General features: G+C 42.4%; 1 protein-coding gene and 1 pseudogene across 1 annotated transcript in view; one reads left to right on the plus strand and one right to left on the minus strand.

Moving 5' to 3' along the window:
• Positions 1–2,378: 2,378 nt before the first annotated feature.
• The window catches only part of RPIA (ribose 5-phosphate isomerase A), a 33,976-nt gene continuing 17,727 nt past the window's right edge, over positions 2,379–18,627 (plus strand). Inside the window, exons 1-3 of the mRNA XM_012774353.3 lie at positions 2,379–2,722; positions 11,568–11,628; positions 14,321–14,376. Coding sequence (XP_012629807.1) covers positions 2,438–2,722; positions 11,568–11,628; positions 14,321–14,376 — 402 coding nt within the window. The 5' untranslated portion in view covers positions 2,379–2,437. The remainder of the gene's footprint in view (positions 2,723–11,567; positions 11,629–14,320; positions 14,377–18,627) is intronic.
• On the minus strand, positions 6,927–7,021 carry LOC142870321 (uncharacterized; annotated as a pseudogene).

An 18,627-nucleotide genomic window follows, 5' to 3' on the forward strand; every position in this document is an offset into this window, starting at 1 on the left:
GGGAGTGAGGGGTAGATTTGGGGGCTGAGGATTGGGGCAGTGGTACTTTTTTAATAAATAAGGGAAGACCTCTGGGGCTAAGGCCTGAATGAGGAGAGGAAGCCAGCCTTATGAAGATTGTAGGGGTGAAGAGATAACTTCTCCTACATCTTCTGAAGGTTCATTGAAAATCAACTGACAAGAGGCATATTAATAAGAGAAAGGGCATATAAACTTATTTGATTATAGTTTCACATCACACAGGTACCTTCAGAATGGAGACCTAAGGACACAGGGAAAAATATCCATTTTTATGCTTAAGTTCAACAGGTTATAGACAGCCATGTAGAAATATAACTGGATAAAAAAGAGTATGATCTGATGCTAATAGACTGAGTGGGGAAACCCAGCAAGGCCTGACTGTTCAGATTGTTCTTGGCCTTTCTGCAGTATTCTTTGCTTCTGGGTATGGGGCAGGACCTCTATGGAATGACCTACGATCAGACAAAGTAGGTCAGATAATTTCTTCATGGCCAGTTTCTATATGGAAAGTTTGGGGGAAGTCAGAGTTATATTTTTAGGTTTTATGGTTGCAGAGTAACAAGTAACAGAGTGGAGTCTTGAAGAATATCTGAGAGTTAGAAGGGTACAGGGTGTGCACAGACATGAAGAGCCAGGGTGGAGGGACTGAAATTCTATATGGCTGAAAATGGACTGTGTGATTGAAGTATGACATCAACTTGTTATTCAGTAATACTTTAGATATTTGTTGAGGACCATCTACATGTCCAGAACTGTTGAACTATTTCAGGAAAGGATTCTGTAGGAAATAAAGTCCCTCTTCACAGAAACATTATTATTTTTTTATTATTTTGTAGAGACTGTGTTTCACTATGTTGTCCAGGCTGGGTTAAACTCCTGGCCTCAAGCATTCCTTCTGCCTCAGCCTCCCCAAGTGCTAGGATTACAGGCATGAGCCACCTCATCTGGCTGAAATATTTTCTACAGAGGATACATGATAAAACAAGTACAAAACTAAGGAAACAAATAAATGAACAAGGAAGGTTCTGTGATGGAAATTAACCACAGGTAAAGTAATAGAGGAGGGGTGAGTGGAAAACCCAGTTTAGACAGGGTTGTTAAGAAGACTTCTCTGAGAGATGGTATTTCAGCTGAGTCCAAAGGATAAAATGGAGCTGGGAGGGAGAGCATTTAAGGTAGGTTTCAAAGACTCTCTGGCTGGAGGGTTAGAGATCAATTAATACTTGTTCCATGAACCTTTTAGTAGAGTGCTGAGGAGCACTGAACAAGTGAAAGCCTGTCCCCAAGGAGATACAGAAAAGATGACAAATTTGCCTAGGGTGTCCTTCCACTTTGCAGACCAACAGTAGTGGGAGTACAGACATTTTTGTCTTGCATCTTAGCCAGAACCTTGTGGTAATTTCTGAATTTGGCCTAAAACTAAGGATTTAAATTCACCTAAAACAACTTTTCTCCCTACAAACCAAAGTGGAGATCCAGAAGCTCACAGCCTCAGGCCACACAGCAAAGAAAATCTAGGTAATGAAGGGTGGTAACAGTGGCCCATACTGGGGCCTTGCACACAAAAGAGGGAAAAGGCCTGGAGTGAGTTGGCAGACGAGTTCATAAGAAGATATATAAGGGATTCCATAACATGTGCAAGAAACGCAAAGCCCATGTGTTTTTATAGACTTCCAAGTAGTCGATAAGGCTGGGGTCAAATTCCTTGGCCCTTACTATTCTCAAAAGCAAGAAACCTTAAAGGTAGACAAGAAAAGAGTAATCTGTTAAGTTCGGTGAAAGTCCTTGTTAGTCACCAAGGACTGCAGGATCTCGGTAGGGCACAGTCGTATGTACAGAACCAGCTCGATACGGACGAAGCACGTCATTTAACACCAGCAGGGGCAGAATGTCTAAGGAAGGGGGTTCTCCATTTGTAGTCTTGGGGGGAGTCTAGGGATGGACTTTAGGGACGCCGGTGTCGCAGGTGCGTTTCCCGGGTGAGTAGTCACCACCAGAAGAGCCATGACATTTACAGAAGAGTCACTGTCCTGGGGGCTCGTCCACGGCCACGTTCTTAATGCTGAGAAAACAACAGGTTCAGGTCTAACACCTCTTTCTTGGATGCGTGGGAGGGCAGGAAAATCCCTGGGACTGACCTACTTAACGGTAGTGTAAGCACACCTGTCTTGGCTAGACAGTAGCCACACAAGTCTTCCCGTGGCTACTCGTACTTTACAGAGCGACGCGCACCCGGGCGCGGAGCATTGTGGGGCTGGTAGTCCAGGCTGGGGCGCGGCTACGGGCCGGGGAGCCATAGAACTACATTTCCCAGAAAGGCCCGCGCAGCAGCGGGCGCCGGCCGTGTGCGTGCGCGACCAGACTTCCGGACGAGCCGGGGGCGGGACCGCGGTGGAGGCTGGAGGTAGGCGTCGGGATGCAGCGCCCCGGGCCCTTCAGCACCCTCTACGGGCGGGTCTTGGCCCCGCTGCCCGGGCGGGCCGGGGGCGCGGCCTCTGGCGGAGGCGGGAACAGCTGGGGCCTCCCGGGCTCGCACGTGCAGCTGCCGGGGCGTGCACTGTCCGGGACCCGCGGCAGTGCTGGTAGCACGAGCACCAGCGGCGGGGCCTGCAGCAGCGTCTGCTCGGTCCCTTCCACGATGTCCAAGGCTGAGGAGGCAAAGAAGCTGGCTGGCCGCGCGGCCGTGGAGAACCACGTGAGGGTGAGCACCTCGGGGCATGGGGCGCCTGTTCAGTGCGTGATGGGCTCCTGTTGCACGCGTGGGGACTGCCCGAGCGCGCCTCGTTTCTGGCAGGGCGGGGGCTGCGTGAGAGGGGAGAGGGTGTGAACTTTTCTGAGTTTAGACACCTCTTCTCTGCTCCTTAAAGGCCTTTTAGATGTAGAATCAGTTGGGGGCGAGTCCCCTAAAAGCTGAGCTTTCTTAAAGACTCCTTGTCTGGCAGAAACAGTTTGTAAAGTGGAGCCTGGAGGTGTCTGACGTTTGGAATGGGGGCTAGAGGCACCTGCCTTGTGGCCTCCTTGCCAACAAATAGAGAATGGTGAGCACTGGGGCTGCGGAGAGGTCTTCATTTTTCTTCACTGTTCCGGGAAGCCGCCAGAGAGCTGGTTTGCAAAGTGCTTTGAAATTTCACTCCCAGTAGGTTCTCAGCTTCGTGCGCTCTGGCTCAAGTGATTCGCGGAGGGAAGGGCAGACCCAGGGGCTTGAAAAAAAGCTCCTCCCTTTGATAGGGCTGGGTGGACACTTGAAGTCAGGAGGATGTTTTTTGTTTGTTCGTTCGTTTTTTGAGACGGAGTCTCACTCTGTTGCCCGGGCTACAGTGCCATGGCGTCAGCCTAGCTCACAGCAACCTCAAACTCCTGGGCTCAAGCGATCCTCCTGCCTCAGCCTCCCAGGTAGCTGGGACTACAGGCACGCGTCACCATGCCTGGCTAATTTTTTCTATTTTTAGTTGTTCGGCTAATTTCTTTCAATTTTTAGTAGAGACTAGTTCTCGCTCTTGTTCAGGCTGGTCTCGAACTCCTGAGCTCAAGCAATCCTCCTGCTTCGGCCTCCCAGAGTGCTAGGATTACAGGCACCTCACTTGGAGGATGTTTTTAATGTGGGGCTGCAGAGATGTTTAGGTATTACTTCGTGAGGTCGTGACCTCCTTTTGTTAAGTGATGGGTGTGGTACTGTTAGTGAAGTCTTTTAACCCAAGTGCGTTTGCTGTCACCAATCAAGTTAATTATCTTAATTATAAGACAGAGAAGCCAAGTGGTGTATTTCTGCCTTCTGGTGGAGTTTTCTTGGCCTTGTTGGCTTTTTGTCTCTCTACTTCTTAGAAAGTGGCATCAGATTTCCTTTTCTTCTCTAATGATAGTTCTTTACATTTGTTAATAGTTTATTGTACAAAGTTAGTTTGCATAGATGATGTCGTTTGAACTTCCTTCACTTCACCACAGCCTCGTTGAGTGGAAGGTATCAATGTGGTACTTGGAATGTCTGTACAAGGGGTGGCCTAACGGAGCTGTCCTGTTTCAGTGCCCTTTTTAGCTTTGCCACTGCTGCCCTGTTCTGGTGTAGCTTGTTGCAGCCTGGGTAGCAATAGGATTTTCTATGGGAATTAACAGAGATAATGTAAAATGTGTAATTTGGCATTAAGTTTGCAATTTAGTTCCTCAGTTATAAACTTGGGACAATAAGCTGGCATTTGAAAATACCTGCATAAAGTGAATAGTTAATAGATGGGTAACTGAAATCTATACAATTAGAAAAGCTGTTGTCTAAGCTGTCCTGCTAGTGTATTTACATTACTATTCGATGACACATATCTCCCTGACCACTGTTTTATAGTTTATGTATTTGGTTAAATAAAAATCTGCAAGCCTTCACCTCAGGCTAGAGCTCGAAAACACTGGATTCCAGCCACATTCCATGGAGTTATCAGGTGATCCTGGGGAGATAATCTGTTGGCCTGTTAAAATCATATATGTCCTTCTGGGTTTGGTTAAAAAGCCATTTCCTCCTTTCAGTTTTTCCTTAGCTTCCTAAGGAGAGGAAGATTTCTCCTCTGTGACTGTGTAGCACTTTATACAACTTGATGCGTTATGTTCTAGTCATCTGTGGTTCTCTTCCAACTCCCTAAAGCAGGGTTCCTCAAACTTTTTAAACAGGGGGCCAGTTCACTGTCCTGCAGACTGTTGGAGGGCTGGACTATAGTTTTAAAAAAAACTATGAACAAATTCCTATGCATACTGCACATATCTTATTTTGAAGTAAAAAAACAAACGGGCAAAAACACCCGTGGGCCGTAGTTTGAGGACGCCTGCCCTAAAGGGCATGCTCCTGGAGGATAGTTAATCTTATCTTCATTCAGAGTTGGCCACAGTGGGGCCTCCCCTGTTTGTTCAGTTGTGTAGAATGTAGACACAACTTTGTGGGTTGTGGAGTTGTTGGAGGCCCTTTGCTTAGAATCCCTCAGGGGTAGGGTTTCCATTCCCCCTGCCTTTTGGTGTTCCATTGTGGTGACCACTTCCATGTCTGTGTGGATGGAGAACTTGGAGAATTCTCACCTGAAGTTTAAAAAAAAAGAGTAGTCAACTGAAGCAGTGGGAGTGGAGAAGGAACAAAGGAATTTGTAACTGGTTGTGATCAATTAGTTGTAAACACCACTGACCAGCCTCAGCTGAAGTTTTTGTATAGCCACCTTGGGCCCAGTTCTGCCTCTTTCTGGGGGTGTAGCCACCCAGGGTGAGTCACCATGCAGGACTATGATCTCCTGAAGGTCTGGAGCCTCATCACTTTGTTTTCTTTGGAGTCTAGACTTTGTTTTTTGACTTGCTTAGTTTGAAGAAGCTGGTGGGTAGTGGTTCCAGTTGGTCATCAGAACTAGAATTTCCAAAGTTACTCCACTGGACAAGATGAATGAAGTTCTGATGTTAAACATACATGTGGTTTAGTATTGCCCCTTAGAATGGGGCCACTCCTCTAGTAGGACCTGTTTGGCAGTCTTCTGCTGTTGGGCCATCTTGTGGGCAGCCTTTGGTCACCTCTGGCTGGCTTTGGCAAGGGCACTGATTCCTAGGCCAGTCATTTGATTCCAAAGTAGCAGGATCACATGGTTCAAGAGCTTTCGAACCGGCAGGCCCCTGCAATTCCTAGTCTCTTCCAAAAGCCAAAAGAGGAGTCTTGTACAGAGCTGGTCTGATTCACCCAAGTTCATCTGTGTGCCACCTGCCGTCAGGGAGTCTGAATGACATGAGTGTATGGCTGAGCTTAGTAATGAGGACTGGCAGTTGAATTACTGTATAACTGGAGTTCTCAGCTTCAGGTCAATTGTGAAGGTCAGGTTAAGTCTACCTAGAGTGATAGTATTTTATATATATATGTATATATATTTTATTTATTTATTTATTTATTTTATTTTTTCCATCCATGGTTCATGGCTCATGACTTCCATAGCCCTTGTTTCAGTCTTTTTTTTTTTAAATGTTGGGGCGCTTTAGGCCTTAGAGAACAGACTTTCTCTCATCTTCTCCTGCTCCTCTTTTGCCTGCTCTTTTCTCTCCCCAGGGCAGAAATCTTCCCTTGTCTTTCTGTCTTGGAGCTGGCCTTAAAGAAATTCTCTGAACTACCTTGTCTAATTGAGATCTTAAGACCCCCATTTCAGAAGGGGCTTCATTCCATACCTGGGAGGAAGGAATGCTGTACAGAGAAGCCACAAAGAATCCGAACACACAGGCCTTGCTGGGTTTCTCCACTCAGTCAGTATTAGATCATACCCTTTTCGCCCAGTCACATTTCTACGTGGTTGTTCATTCTTCCATTATGCCTGTCCAATGAAGTCTCCATAAAAGGCTCAAGAGGACTGGGTAGGAGAGCTTCCAGGTAGCTGAACATGTGGGGCTTCCTGGAGGGTGGCGCATCTAAGAAGGGCATGGAAGCTCTGCACCTCTTCCCTTATACGTCATCTTATGTATCTTTTCATCTGCATCCTTTGTATTAAATTGGTAAATTTAAGTGTTTCCCTGTGTTCTGCGAGCTACTCTATCTAGCAAATTATTCAAACCTAAATATGAAGTGTGGGGACCCCAACGTGAAGATGGTGAGCCAGAAGTTCTGAGGCCCCAACTTGTGACTGGCGGGAAAGGTGGTGGTGGTCTTGTGGTGGAGCCCTTAATCTGTGAGATCTGACACTATCTCCAGGTAGATAGTGTTAGAACTGAGTTGGAGATACCTAGTGAGGGTCTGCTGCAGATGTGATTGCTTGCTTGGTGTGTGGGGAAAAATCCGTACATATTTTGTCTCAGAAGTCTTCTGTGTTGATGATTGTTGTGGTGTAAGATCAAAGGGAAACCAGTTTGAGTTTTTCCACACTCAGACCTAGGAATTTTCTCATTACTTGAAGGTTTTTATATGGCTTTTAAAAAATTTCATTTAATTTTTATTTTTTAATAAGGGGCCATGCTAATCTTCTCTGTATCGTTCCAATTTTAGTATATGTACTGCTGAAGCGAGCATGAAGATTTTTATATGTTGAGATATTTTTGCCATTTTGAATGTTTGTGTGTTGTGATATACCACTTACTTGTCTTGAAGTCCTTGCCTTTGGGGTTTGCCCAGACAGCTAAATGACTTTATTAGATGTGTTACTTTCTTGAGGGCATCATCACAGGTGGAACTCGACCTAATGCAAGCTCTACCCTGATGGCTGAAGCCCCTTGGTGTATTTGGTGATTTTGGAACTGCAAACTGGTGAAAGTGGTTTCCACTAGGTCAGTGATGCAGACATTGATGGATAAAGTCTTCTGTAGGTAGAAGCCCAGGTATATAATGTTCCAGAAGCATTATTAGTGTACAAGTGTATGGTTGTAGGACATTAGCATTTGATTTGTGGGGAAGGAGTAACTCTTTCTAATGCCTACTGTTTTCTAGTTTCAGATGTAGTCTAACTTTGAGAAGGACTATATCAAATGTAGGGCCCAGGGGCTGACCCTGGGTATTCCAGTGGCCTTTGTCCTGTGAGGAATGAAGGGATTAATGGTGCCCCTGTTTGTCCTGAGGGATCTTTAGGATTTTTCTTATTCCTACAAAGGAAGTTTCACTATGGGCTTTACCTTGCCAAATTAATTCATTGTTAATCAGTTGTTGGAACTCTTAAGAAATATGAAATGAAATGATGTTTCAGTGAATTGAACTTCCTGAACATGCTTGTTCAAAGTGAGTTTGTATGTGTGTGTGTGGGGGGGCATTGATATTGTTAACAGATGATTTTTTTTTTTAAATAAAGGTAAAATCATGATACACGTAAAATGAACATGTCAAATGTTTTATTTAACTAACTAAATTAATGAGGGAACTGGAAAAAAGTGTATAATCTGTTCACTGGTGTCTTTGTTTTGTGCTGCCGTAACAATACCTGAGACTTGAGTAATTTATAATTTGATTCACAGTTCTGGAGGTGAGAGAGAGGTTGATTGGTGCCATGAGTTTGGAACCCTCCTAGTCTAATCACCTCTTAAAGGTCTCACCTCTTAATACTGTTACGATGGCAATTAAATTTCAAAATGAGTTTTGGAGGGAGCAAACAATAAAACCATAGCAATAGGGAAGTTAAAGAACCATAAATTCATATACACTTAAGAAATGTTAAAATGAATTTACATGATCAGTTTATCAATAGAATAATAATTGCATCTCACTGAACAAAATTAATTTGCATTTCTATGGACAAGAATTATTTGCTTTGTTAACTGTTTTCTATGAATTCAAATGTATCTCTACAGAGTTGTCAAATAGACTAATCAAAGGCAAGGGTCAGAAGATACTAAGAGGTTTTAACATCGCATTGAAAAAATAACCAGTAATCTCTCTTACTCAGCTCAGAGTCTTAAATTTTTCCTGAATAATGTTGAATTCGTCTCTAAAGTGGGGATAGTGGGTCTCTGGATCATAAGAGAGTACTCTGAGATTTGACTTTATAAGTCTTCTTGATAGGTGCTTAATAAATGGTAGCTGCAGCTTTGGTTTTTAGTTGTTTTGCCTTATTCTGGCAGGAGATGGATCCCAGGAAGTTGCTTAGGAACTGAGCTCCATATTAGTTCCTGGCCTTGTTTGACTCTTTGATCTAAATGACTTGGGTGAGCCCTTACTCTGCCCCTAGTCTGCTCATAGCTACCTTCTCCCTTTCATTTATTTATTTTATTTTGTTTTGTTTTGTTTTGTTTTATTTTATTTTATGAGACAGAGTCTCACTTTGTTGCCCAGGCTAGAGTGAGTGCCATGACATCAGCCTAGCTCACAGCAACCTCAAACTCCTGGGCTCAAGCAATCCTACTGCCTCAGCCTCCCAAGTAGCTGGGACTACAGGCATGCACCACCATGCCCGGCTAATTTTTTCTATATATATTAGTTGGCCAATTAATTTCTTTCTATTTTTAGTAGAGACAGGGTCTCGCTCTTGCTCAGGCTGGTTTCGAACTCCTGACCTTGAGCAATCCTCCCACCTTGGCCTCCCAGAGTTGCTAGGATTACAGGTGTGAGCTACCACGCCTGGCCTTATTTTTATTTTTTTGAAGACTAGTCAAGTGCAGTAGTGAGGAGGGGGGAAAGTAGTAGAACAAGGAGTTCAGTCTGTAACTGACAGTGAACAATCAAGTGAGATAACTCACTACCTTTGGACCAGCCCCTTCTCCCTTTCTTAAGATAAGCTACGTATTGTGTCAACGGAAAAGCCAAACTGTAAAATAATTTTAAAGAGATTTACTCTGAGCCACATTTGAGGACCATGACCCGGAGCCACGCCCAAGAAGCCTAGAGCAAATGGACTCACTATGGTTGGGTTGCAGTTTGGTTTTATACATTTCAGGGAGATGGTTATGGGTCAAGTCACAAATCAGTACGTGGAAGATATACATTGGTTTGGCTGGAAAAGGTGAGCCATCTTGAAGAGGGGGTTGGTTACAGGTTATAGGTGGGTTTAAAGATTCTTTGGCTTGGGCCGGGCATGGTGGCTGTAATCCTAGCACTCTGGGAGGCCCAGGTGGGCGGATTGCTTGAGATCAAGGAGTTCGAAACCAGCCTGAGCAAGAGTGAGACCCTGTCTCTACTATAAATAGAAAGAAATTAATTGGCCACTAATATATATAGAAAAAATTAGCCAGGCATGGTGGCGCATGCCTGTAGTCCCAGCTACTCGGGAGGCTGAGGCAGTAGGATCACTTGAGCCCAGGAGTTTGAGGTTGCTGTGAGCTAGGCTGACGCCATGCCACTCACTCTAGCCTGGGCAACAAAGTGAGACTCTGTCTCAAAAAAAAAAAAAAAGATTCTTTGGCTTGTAATTGGTCAGAGACTTGAAGCTTAGTCTAAAGGCCTGGAATGTTTTAATTTAGGAGCTGTTTATTAGAGATAAGCCATGGGACATGTATTTGTTGTGTAAATTGAGGACCTGTAGGTTTGTCTTGCATACCCTTATGGGCTTGTTAATGGGTTACAAAGGATGTCCAGAAGAAGTGGGAAGGGCATGGTTAGGCATGTCTGACATTCCTCCTGGCAGGCAATTTAGTTTTAGGATATTGCTTTGGCCCCAAGGGGGTCCATAGTCAGCCAGTGTGTGGGGGTGGTGAGCCTTAAGGTTCTATTTTGGTTCACAATTGTGACACCTATTTCTTGTCCTTTGTATTCAGGAAGTGCTCTATGTCTATTACAGATCCTTCCTGTTGCGAGTAAAGACTTTTTCTCATGTTTCTAACTAAGCCTTTGCCCTCTTCCCGTTTTTCTCTGAGGCAGGCTTGTACGAAACGGGCCCATTGGCATCAACTGGACATACACTGAAGTGATTCACTATTTGAGGTTACTTCAGACCCTCCCTTATTTCTGCTGAGTTTGGGAGAGCTCTAGGTAGTAGGCCTGAAGTATCCCTAAGGTTTCCTGTTGTCAATGGAAAAGAAGCCAAACTCTGTAAAATAATTTAAAGAAGTTTATTCTGAGCCAAATTTAAGGACCATGACCTGGAGCCAAGGCCAAGAAGCCTTGAGCAGGTAGACTTATTGTGGTTGGGTTACAGTTTGGGTTTATACATTTTGGAGAGACAGGAATTACAGGTAAAATCATAAATCAGTACATGGAAGGCAGACATTGGTTTGGCCTGAAAAGGTGGGCCATCTGAATGGGTGGGGGGCTTACAGGTTATAGGTGGCTTTAAAAATTCTTTGACTTGTAATTGGTTAAAAAATGAAGCTTTGTCTAAAGGCCTGTTTTAATGTTTTTAAGTTAGATAAGGAAGTCTGTTAGAGACAAGCCATAGGCTGTATTTGTTGTGTAAATTGAGGACCTGCAGGCTTGTTTTGCATAGCATTAGGCCTGTCTATACAAAGGTTACCTACTAGAAGGGAGGGGGTCATGATGAGGCACATCTGACCTCCCTTCTTATGACCAGCAAATCAGTTTTAGTGTATCTTCTTGGCCAAGAGGGAGTCCATTCAGTCAGCGGGTGAGGTGCGGGGAGTGTTAGGATTTTATTTTAGTTAACACTCTGATACCACCAGTTTGAAGGTGCCTATGGTCAGTCCCCTGCCTTCTAGATGTTAAACTTGTGTGAAAAGGCACTAAAGCTTGAAACCCCAGCTTTCTGCCCTTACCTAGGCTCTGTTGTTTTTTCCTAGGGCCTTTTCTTTCTGATTACTTCCCTTGGGGGTTGGCCAAGGAATCTTTGAAATATTTATCTGCTGGCTGTTTCTGTGAGATTGACTTAGTTGCTATACAATTGTAGGTAATTGAGCCAATCATTCTGTCCGGTAGAATTTGGGGAGGAAATGGTTATGTTGGCCATCCTTTTGGAATTGAAGGGAGGAGGGCCCTGTTGATTAATTTGCCCACTAGGCATTGGGATAAAGTACAGCTTTGAGGTTCAGTGGTTATGTTTCTGTAAAAATAGGCACAGTACCTATCTTGCACCTGTGTTGGTGAATTGCTATTAATAATATTAATAATTTTATAGTTCTAGAAAGTGGGCTGAGAAGGGAGTAAAATAGTATTAATTTTTGTTTTTTCTTCTCTTTTTTGGCAGAATAACCAAGTGCTGGGAATTGGAAGTGGTTCTACAATTGTCCATGCTGTGCAGCGAATAGGTATGTTCTTGGGCTGTCTACTGGATGTTTTGTGTATGAGGATGGGATGGGGAGGTAGAGAAGAAGGAGGACATGGGGCACAGGTTTGGCACTTGCCCATCTTGGCTTTAGCAGTGCAGAGCTGGGGAAGAGGAATGGATACCTGCCTGAGGTCATTTGAGTGTTTGTTTTGTGGAGAGAGGTATTCTTGGACCTTTTCAACCAACTTGGGAGAATGCTTGTTTACTCTGCTCAGTTGGAGAGGAGGAGCTGACTTTGTATGATGTCTCAACATAATTAATCATTTTGATAATTAATCATTTTGATGTCATTATCAAATGACATTATCATATGTCAATAATTAATCATTAATCAATAATTAATCATTTTCATAGCATGCTCCCATCAGGGGTCCTGTGTGTGATCTCTAGGCTTTTTCAGGAAAAGGAACTGAGGTAAGAGTAAGTGTGCCTTGACCATGACCCTGGAGTGGATGCTGCAATTGGAGGTTGGTGCCTGGAGGTGTTTATTTTATCTGAATTAGGGTGTTTCTGTGCTTGTGAAGGGCTCAGGAATTATTAGCCCCTGTGGCTGCTCAACAGGTTTTACTGCCCTGCTCTTTGTTTGTAAGAACTAAACCCAGAGGAGAGGCTTAGTCTGAATGCTGATCTCTTTTTCTAGGTGTCAAGGGGCAGGGCCCTAGAGGCAAAGTCCCAGAACACTTTGTCATTAAGGAATGGTTGTAGTGCTGGTGTGATGGCTTCTGGAAACCTTCTCATTGGCCAAATTGAAGCTTTAGTGTTACATAACCTTTCTATCTTAAGTGAGTGTGGAGAACTTTGGGGCACAGGAATTACTGTGGATTTTATAACACTGGCATCTGAACCTCACAAGATGTACTTGGTGATTAAAAAGACTTGAAATTTTAGTAAGACAATTTTTTCTTAAAGACTTTTTTTTTTAATTAAAACTTTACTGGAAGGTGCAGATTCAAAATAAATAAATCCCCTTTAAGTAATCTCTAGGACCTACAAATGATTATATTTTTTACTAAAAATGCAAAAGTGAAGTTCTAGCTTTTCCCTGGACTTTTTCTGAAGGGGAATTTGGGAACTTCAGTATTCCAGGGGGATAGGACACACAGAAAGAAAAAGGAGCAATGGGGTGGGCAGTGAGGCAAAAACGTTTACATTTTTTGTAAGGCCCAGGAAAACCTACATTTTACATAAGATAAGGTGATTGTTAGAACAGAAAAAAGGAGTGAAGGAAGCATCAGTTATGTAGATTTCCCTGGGTAGATGGAAGAATGTTTCATCTTACCTCTCTTTTGCTCCTGGAAAGATAAACTTGTAGTTCATTATTAGCATGGATTGAACAGATATTATTTATTTTTATTATTTTCTTGCTTAAATGATTTGTTAGTAGAACAAACTTTAGTTTTAGGAACTAGAATTGGCTGCAGATCTAAAGTTACAATTTGCATATCCTTGCTTATGGGATGCCATAAGGAGTTTTCTTATTAATAATAGGCGAGGGTGAGGACAGTCCTTATAGTTACCTTTCCTGGGGATCTGGCTGATGTATAGTGTTAGTAACAGCTATTCCTTTGCAAGGGGGTGTTGCATGACTCAGCTTCCAGGCTAGATCTTCCCTTTTGCCTGAGTGGTTGGGGGAGGGTAGTCCTGAGATTTTTCTTTTCCTTCATATAACTTACCTTTTGGGTTAGTAGGATTAAAAGAATTCATATATGCAAAGTTCTTAGAATATTGCCAGGCACATGATAATAACAAACTGACACTACTCTTTCTGTGGTTAGTACTTGCCTCCCTAGGCTTTCTTTTTTTTTTTGAGACAGAGTCTCACTTTGTTGCCCAGGCTAGAGTGAGTGCTATGGTATCAGCCTAGCTCATAGCAACCTCAAACTCCTGGGCTCAAGCAATCCTACTGCCTCAGCCTCCCGAGTAGCTGGGACTATAGGCATGCGCCACCATGCCCAGCTAATTTTTTCTATGTATATTAGTTGGCCAATTAATTTCTTTCTATTCATAGTAGAGATGGATCTCACTTTTGCTCAGGCTGGTTTCGAACACCTGACCTTGAGCAATCTACCCGCCTCGGCCTCCCACAGTGTTAGGATTATAGGTGTGAGCCACTGCAGCCCTCCCTAGGCTTTCCAGTGTCCCTATCTTCTAACGTGTAAAGTGTGGTCACCAGCTTTTTCACCAAGGACAGGGACACAGAATGAAAAGCAACTGGCCAGGCGCGGTGGCTCACGCCTGTAATCCTAGCACTCTGGGAGGCCAAGGCAGGAGGATCACTCAAGGTCAGGAGTTCAAGACCAGCCTGAGCAAGAGCGAGACCCCATCTCTACTAAAAATAGAAAGAAATTAATTGGCCAACTAAAAAAAAAAATATATATATATATATATCTATAAAATTAGCTGGGCATGGTGGTACATGCCTGTAGTCCCAGCTACTTGGGAGGCTGAGGCAGGAGGATAGCTGGAACCCAGGAGTTTGAGGTTGCTGTGAGCTGGCTGATGCCATAGCACTCTAGCCCAGGCAACAGAGTGAGACTCTGACTCAAAAAAAAGCAACTGTCAGTGGGAGATAGACCTTTCCCCTTTCTGTTGGATTTGAACGAACACACATATGACAAGGAGAATAAAATGACGAGAATGAAAAACCACCGATATGGCTTTTGTCTCCACAGCTGAAAGAGTGAAGCAAGAGAATCTGAACCTCGTCTGTATTCCCACTTCCTTCCAGGTATGTCCTGCTTTCCATTCAGCATCTTAACAGCTGCTGTTGAATCTTATAGTTCCCTAAGGATGTGGACATGTGGCTTTGTGTTATAGTTCAGGGTTGTTCGAGGCGAGAACCAGGAATAGGAGAGGGTTTATTGACTTAGGATTGCTCCCTGGAAGTGTGTTTTTAGGTGCATTCCTTTATTCATTCAGTGAATATTTCAGTACGTCTTGAGTTCAGACACCATGGAGCATGCAGAGATGACCATGTGGTCTCTACCCTCAAGGAATATTAGCCTCATTTATAGGTGAAAATGAGGCTAAAAGGAGTTAATTGATGTGTTAGTAACATAGGTATAGGTATAGTATTTCGATTCTATATCTAATGCTCTTTCATTATAAAATAGGAGCTGGTGACGGAAAGCAGTGGAGCCAGTTAAATGTATGTAGGGAAAGATAAGGAAAGAGTAGAATTTGGGAAGTAGAGAGGAAGAGAGGTGCTCAGATAGGACCATCTCCCATCCCTCATCTGCCCATTATAGGAAGGGATATGTATATAATCTCTCATTGGGTTAGTCAAGGTGATACTATGAACTGGAATAGCAGGTTGGACTTGCGGGTGGCTGATCTTCCTGGGATTTTATAAATTTAGGTTTGGACAGCCAGGTTTTCTTAGAAAACTCTCCCATTGGTGGCACACAATGCTGGCAGCCTGCAGCCAGCTATGGTGAAGGGTGAGAGTGTTTGGTAAGGTTCCATCTGTAGCCTGACAGAGCAGGAAGTAGAGGCAGGGATTCCAGGTAGACAGTTTAGAGAGTTAGGATAGTGCATGCTTTTGGAGCTTCTTTTGTGTTAAATCTCTTGGGGACCCTGAGCAAGGTTGGTGGGTACCCAAGGACTGAAGACAATACCTTAAGTGGGTTTGCATTTCATCTTTTTTCTTTGAAATTCTGATGTCTTGAGGAGACACTTTTAAAGTTAGAGTGGCTTGTGGTGGTTGTCTTAGTCTTTTAGAAAGCTAACTAGCTAATTTTTCCAAGTGACTTGCTCATCAAGTATTTTTTATTTCTTAGTTAATAAATTGTTTGATATTGGTGTTTAATTTTTATTTTTTTATGTCAGAGGTGGGATTTGATGTTTATTTTTAATTAAAGTTATGCATACACATAGATTGAAGAAACATTATTCAAGTCTTTTTATCGAAGAAAATCAAGAACATACTCCACTCACCTCTCCAACCCCTTACCATACCATTTCTTGGTCTTTAGATGGATACTCTTTTAGTTGATTGGATATTTGCCCCAGTATCTTGAAATTGTATGCTTTTCTTGCATGCTATGGTTTCTTTTCTATTTTTTATTTTTCTTGACTTTGTCAGCCCAACAGTTTAAAATAACAAGCATGATAGACTTAAAAAAATAAAGTTAATTTTATTTGTGCTAAGTTTGAGGACTATAGCACAGAACACAGACTCAGCACAGTCTGAGAATGTGTCCAGGAGTGGGTTACACGAGGCTCAGTATTTATGTTTTGCTACATAGAAAGTGGGAGAAAGGGGCAGTGAAGCAAAGGTGACATTCTTAAGATTCTGACTGGTGCTCAGTGACTTTATACATAAATAATGTAAATCTGTGGTTAACACGTATGGTAAAACAAGTATGTGGGCACCTTAGGGTTGGAGAGAGGTGATTGACTGCATCCTGCCTTTGCATTTCATCTGATGGGCAGAGTTACAATCAGTACATGTCAGTGAAATATTTGATAGACTCCATCCAGCCTTGCAGGCGAGAGTTTAGCTTTAGTTCGTAGGTCTTGTTTCTATTACCTGTTATGTCCAACCTGCAGCCATTTGGGCTGCTTTTAAAATTTTTCTTTCAGATTTTCCTTTTTCTCACAATTCCCCTTTTTTGTTCGAAATCTTCCAAAGGAAGACTTTGAAGACCAAATAATATACCGTGAAGGATTTGAAGACAACTGATCCATTTTTAGAATTACAGGGTGTATTGGATCAAATTGGAGTTCTGAAATGCCTTTGTTCTGTTCTTCACCCCTATATGAAGTGTTACCATCTGGTTTGTCAGGGAGGGTGCAAAGGCTCCTGTATTGCCTTTCGGAATGCAAAAGGCTCTTATTTTATGCTAACATCTGCTCATTTCACAGAGAAATGAGATGATTATTGCAATTATGATTCTTCCTTAGGAGTCTTACTCAGATGTGACAGTGCATATTGTGTAGTCAAATTGATGAACCATAATAACATAATTTTGGCTGGAGTTAATATTCCTTTGGTGACATTTGTAATTTTTACAATATAACATTTGTAACATAGAAATATTAGAAAAATAATCAATGTGACAAACAACTGAGAGGACCATTGAGGTAAAAAAAACAGTGAAGAAAAGCAACAATATAGCATAGAAGAGAACCCTGAATATACATTTTTATAGTCTGTGACTAAGTCAATATTTCCCCCCCTCCTGGTTTTTGTTTGCACCTTTTGATATCTTTGACTGGCTTCATTTAGAACTGTAATCAGCTGATGATTTATGTCTAATTGCTTGTCCGGCCATTCATTTTCTGCTAGGAGTACAACTTGAGAAGGATTGAGTTCTAATTTGAAAATACTTGATTATCAATGTCCCCATTATCATTAGTGTTTTTTTGTCCTAAAAGTAACTTTTTTATGAACCTAGTATTGCTACCAAAGGGCAGTGTAATTTAAATCGAATATTACCTGTTTGTAAGTAAGATCTAAAATGGTTACAGGTTCATTTTTCTCCCCCTTGCAACAAAAGCATTCTTTCTCCATATACCATATATTATTTTGAATAGGAGTAGAAATTAGGAACCATGTTTTCATGATTTCAGAATTCTGAATGTTTTAGGAACAGTAATTGGACTTTATTATTATTTAATATAGCCCATCAGCTGCCCATTGGGAGAATATGGGTATTAAAAAAAAATCCCAATTCCTACTAACTGTAGAATGTTATATGTGTGGTTATTATATATGTGTGTGGTGTTAAGCTGTAAGAGTATAGCTACATATCCTGGTAGTAATTTTCAAAGAAGAAAAGTGTCTATATGTTTTTCCATAAATGTATACTTTGTGATTCTGCATCTAAAATGGTTGTCCGTCATTTAGAGGCTACTTCTGCCTCCATTTAGATTAGCATGGTCAGTAAACATTCTTAGGTTTGGATGATTGATCTAACTGTAATAGACTGAGTGGGGAAACCCAGCAAGTCCTGCCTGTTTAGATTGTTCTTGGCCTTTCGGCAGCATTTCTTCCTTCTGGATGTGGGGCAGGACCCTAGGTAAACAAAGTAGGTAAGATAATTTCTTTGTGGCCAGTTACACAGAAAGTTGGGGGAAGTTAGAGTAATAGTTTTAGGTTTTATGGCTGGCTTTGGGGAAAAGCTTTTCTGGTTTCTATGACCTGCCTTGGGGAAGAGAGATTCTTTTAGGTCACTGAATATGAAATGTCTGATTTGAAATTGAAAATATAGTTTATTCTATCTCAAACAAGAAGCAGTACAATTAAAGTATGTGCCTAAACTATCGACATAGTTTTGCCATCTTAATGGTAGCTTATTTATGCCAGCAGTGAAGAAGCCTGGAGAGCGAGTGGCAATGAAATCGAGAAAGGCATTTTCTACCGCTTGTTAAGAATTGAATATTTTTCCCACAAGAAGTGTTCTAAACCCTGAAAGAAGTGGTAGTCAGGTGGTGCGAGGTCTGGTGAATATGGTGGATGATAAGAGTTTCCAAGTCCAACTGCTGTAGTTTGAGCAGTGTTGTTTGTGTGGCATGTGGTTGAATGTTGTCTTGCAAGAGGATTGGCCTGTCTCTGTTGACCAGTCTCAGCTGCTTAATCACAAGTATCCTCATCATTTCGCCCAATTGGTTGCAGTAGACATTTGCTGTAATTGATTGATCAGGTTTCATGAAGCCGTAATGGATAATACCAGCGCTGGGCCACCAAACCAACACCATTAGTTTTTTCAAATGAATATTTGGATTCAGACTGTGTTTTGGGACTTCATCTTCATCCAACCATTGTGCTGAACACTGCAGTTGTCAAAAAGAATCCATTTTTTATCACGTAACAATACGGTGTAGAAATGGCTCACCTTTATGTCATGACAGCAAAGAAAGGCAAGTTTCAAGATGACTTCTCTTCTGACACTCATTTAATTCATGCAGAACCCATCTATTCAGCTTCTTTACCTTGCTGATTTCTTTCAAATGGTCCAATATTGTGGAAACAGTA

Source organism: Microcebus murinus, chromosome 3, assembly GCF_040939455.1.
Source record: "Microcebus murinus isolate Inina chromosome 3, M.murinus_Inina_mat1.0, whole genome shotgun sequence".
NCBI classification, from domain to species: Eukaryota; Metazoa; Chordata; class Mammalia; order Primates; family Cheirogaleidae; genus Microcebus; species Microcebus murinus.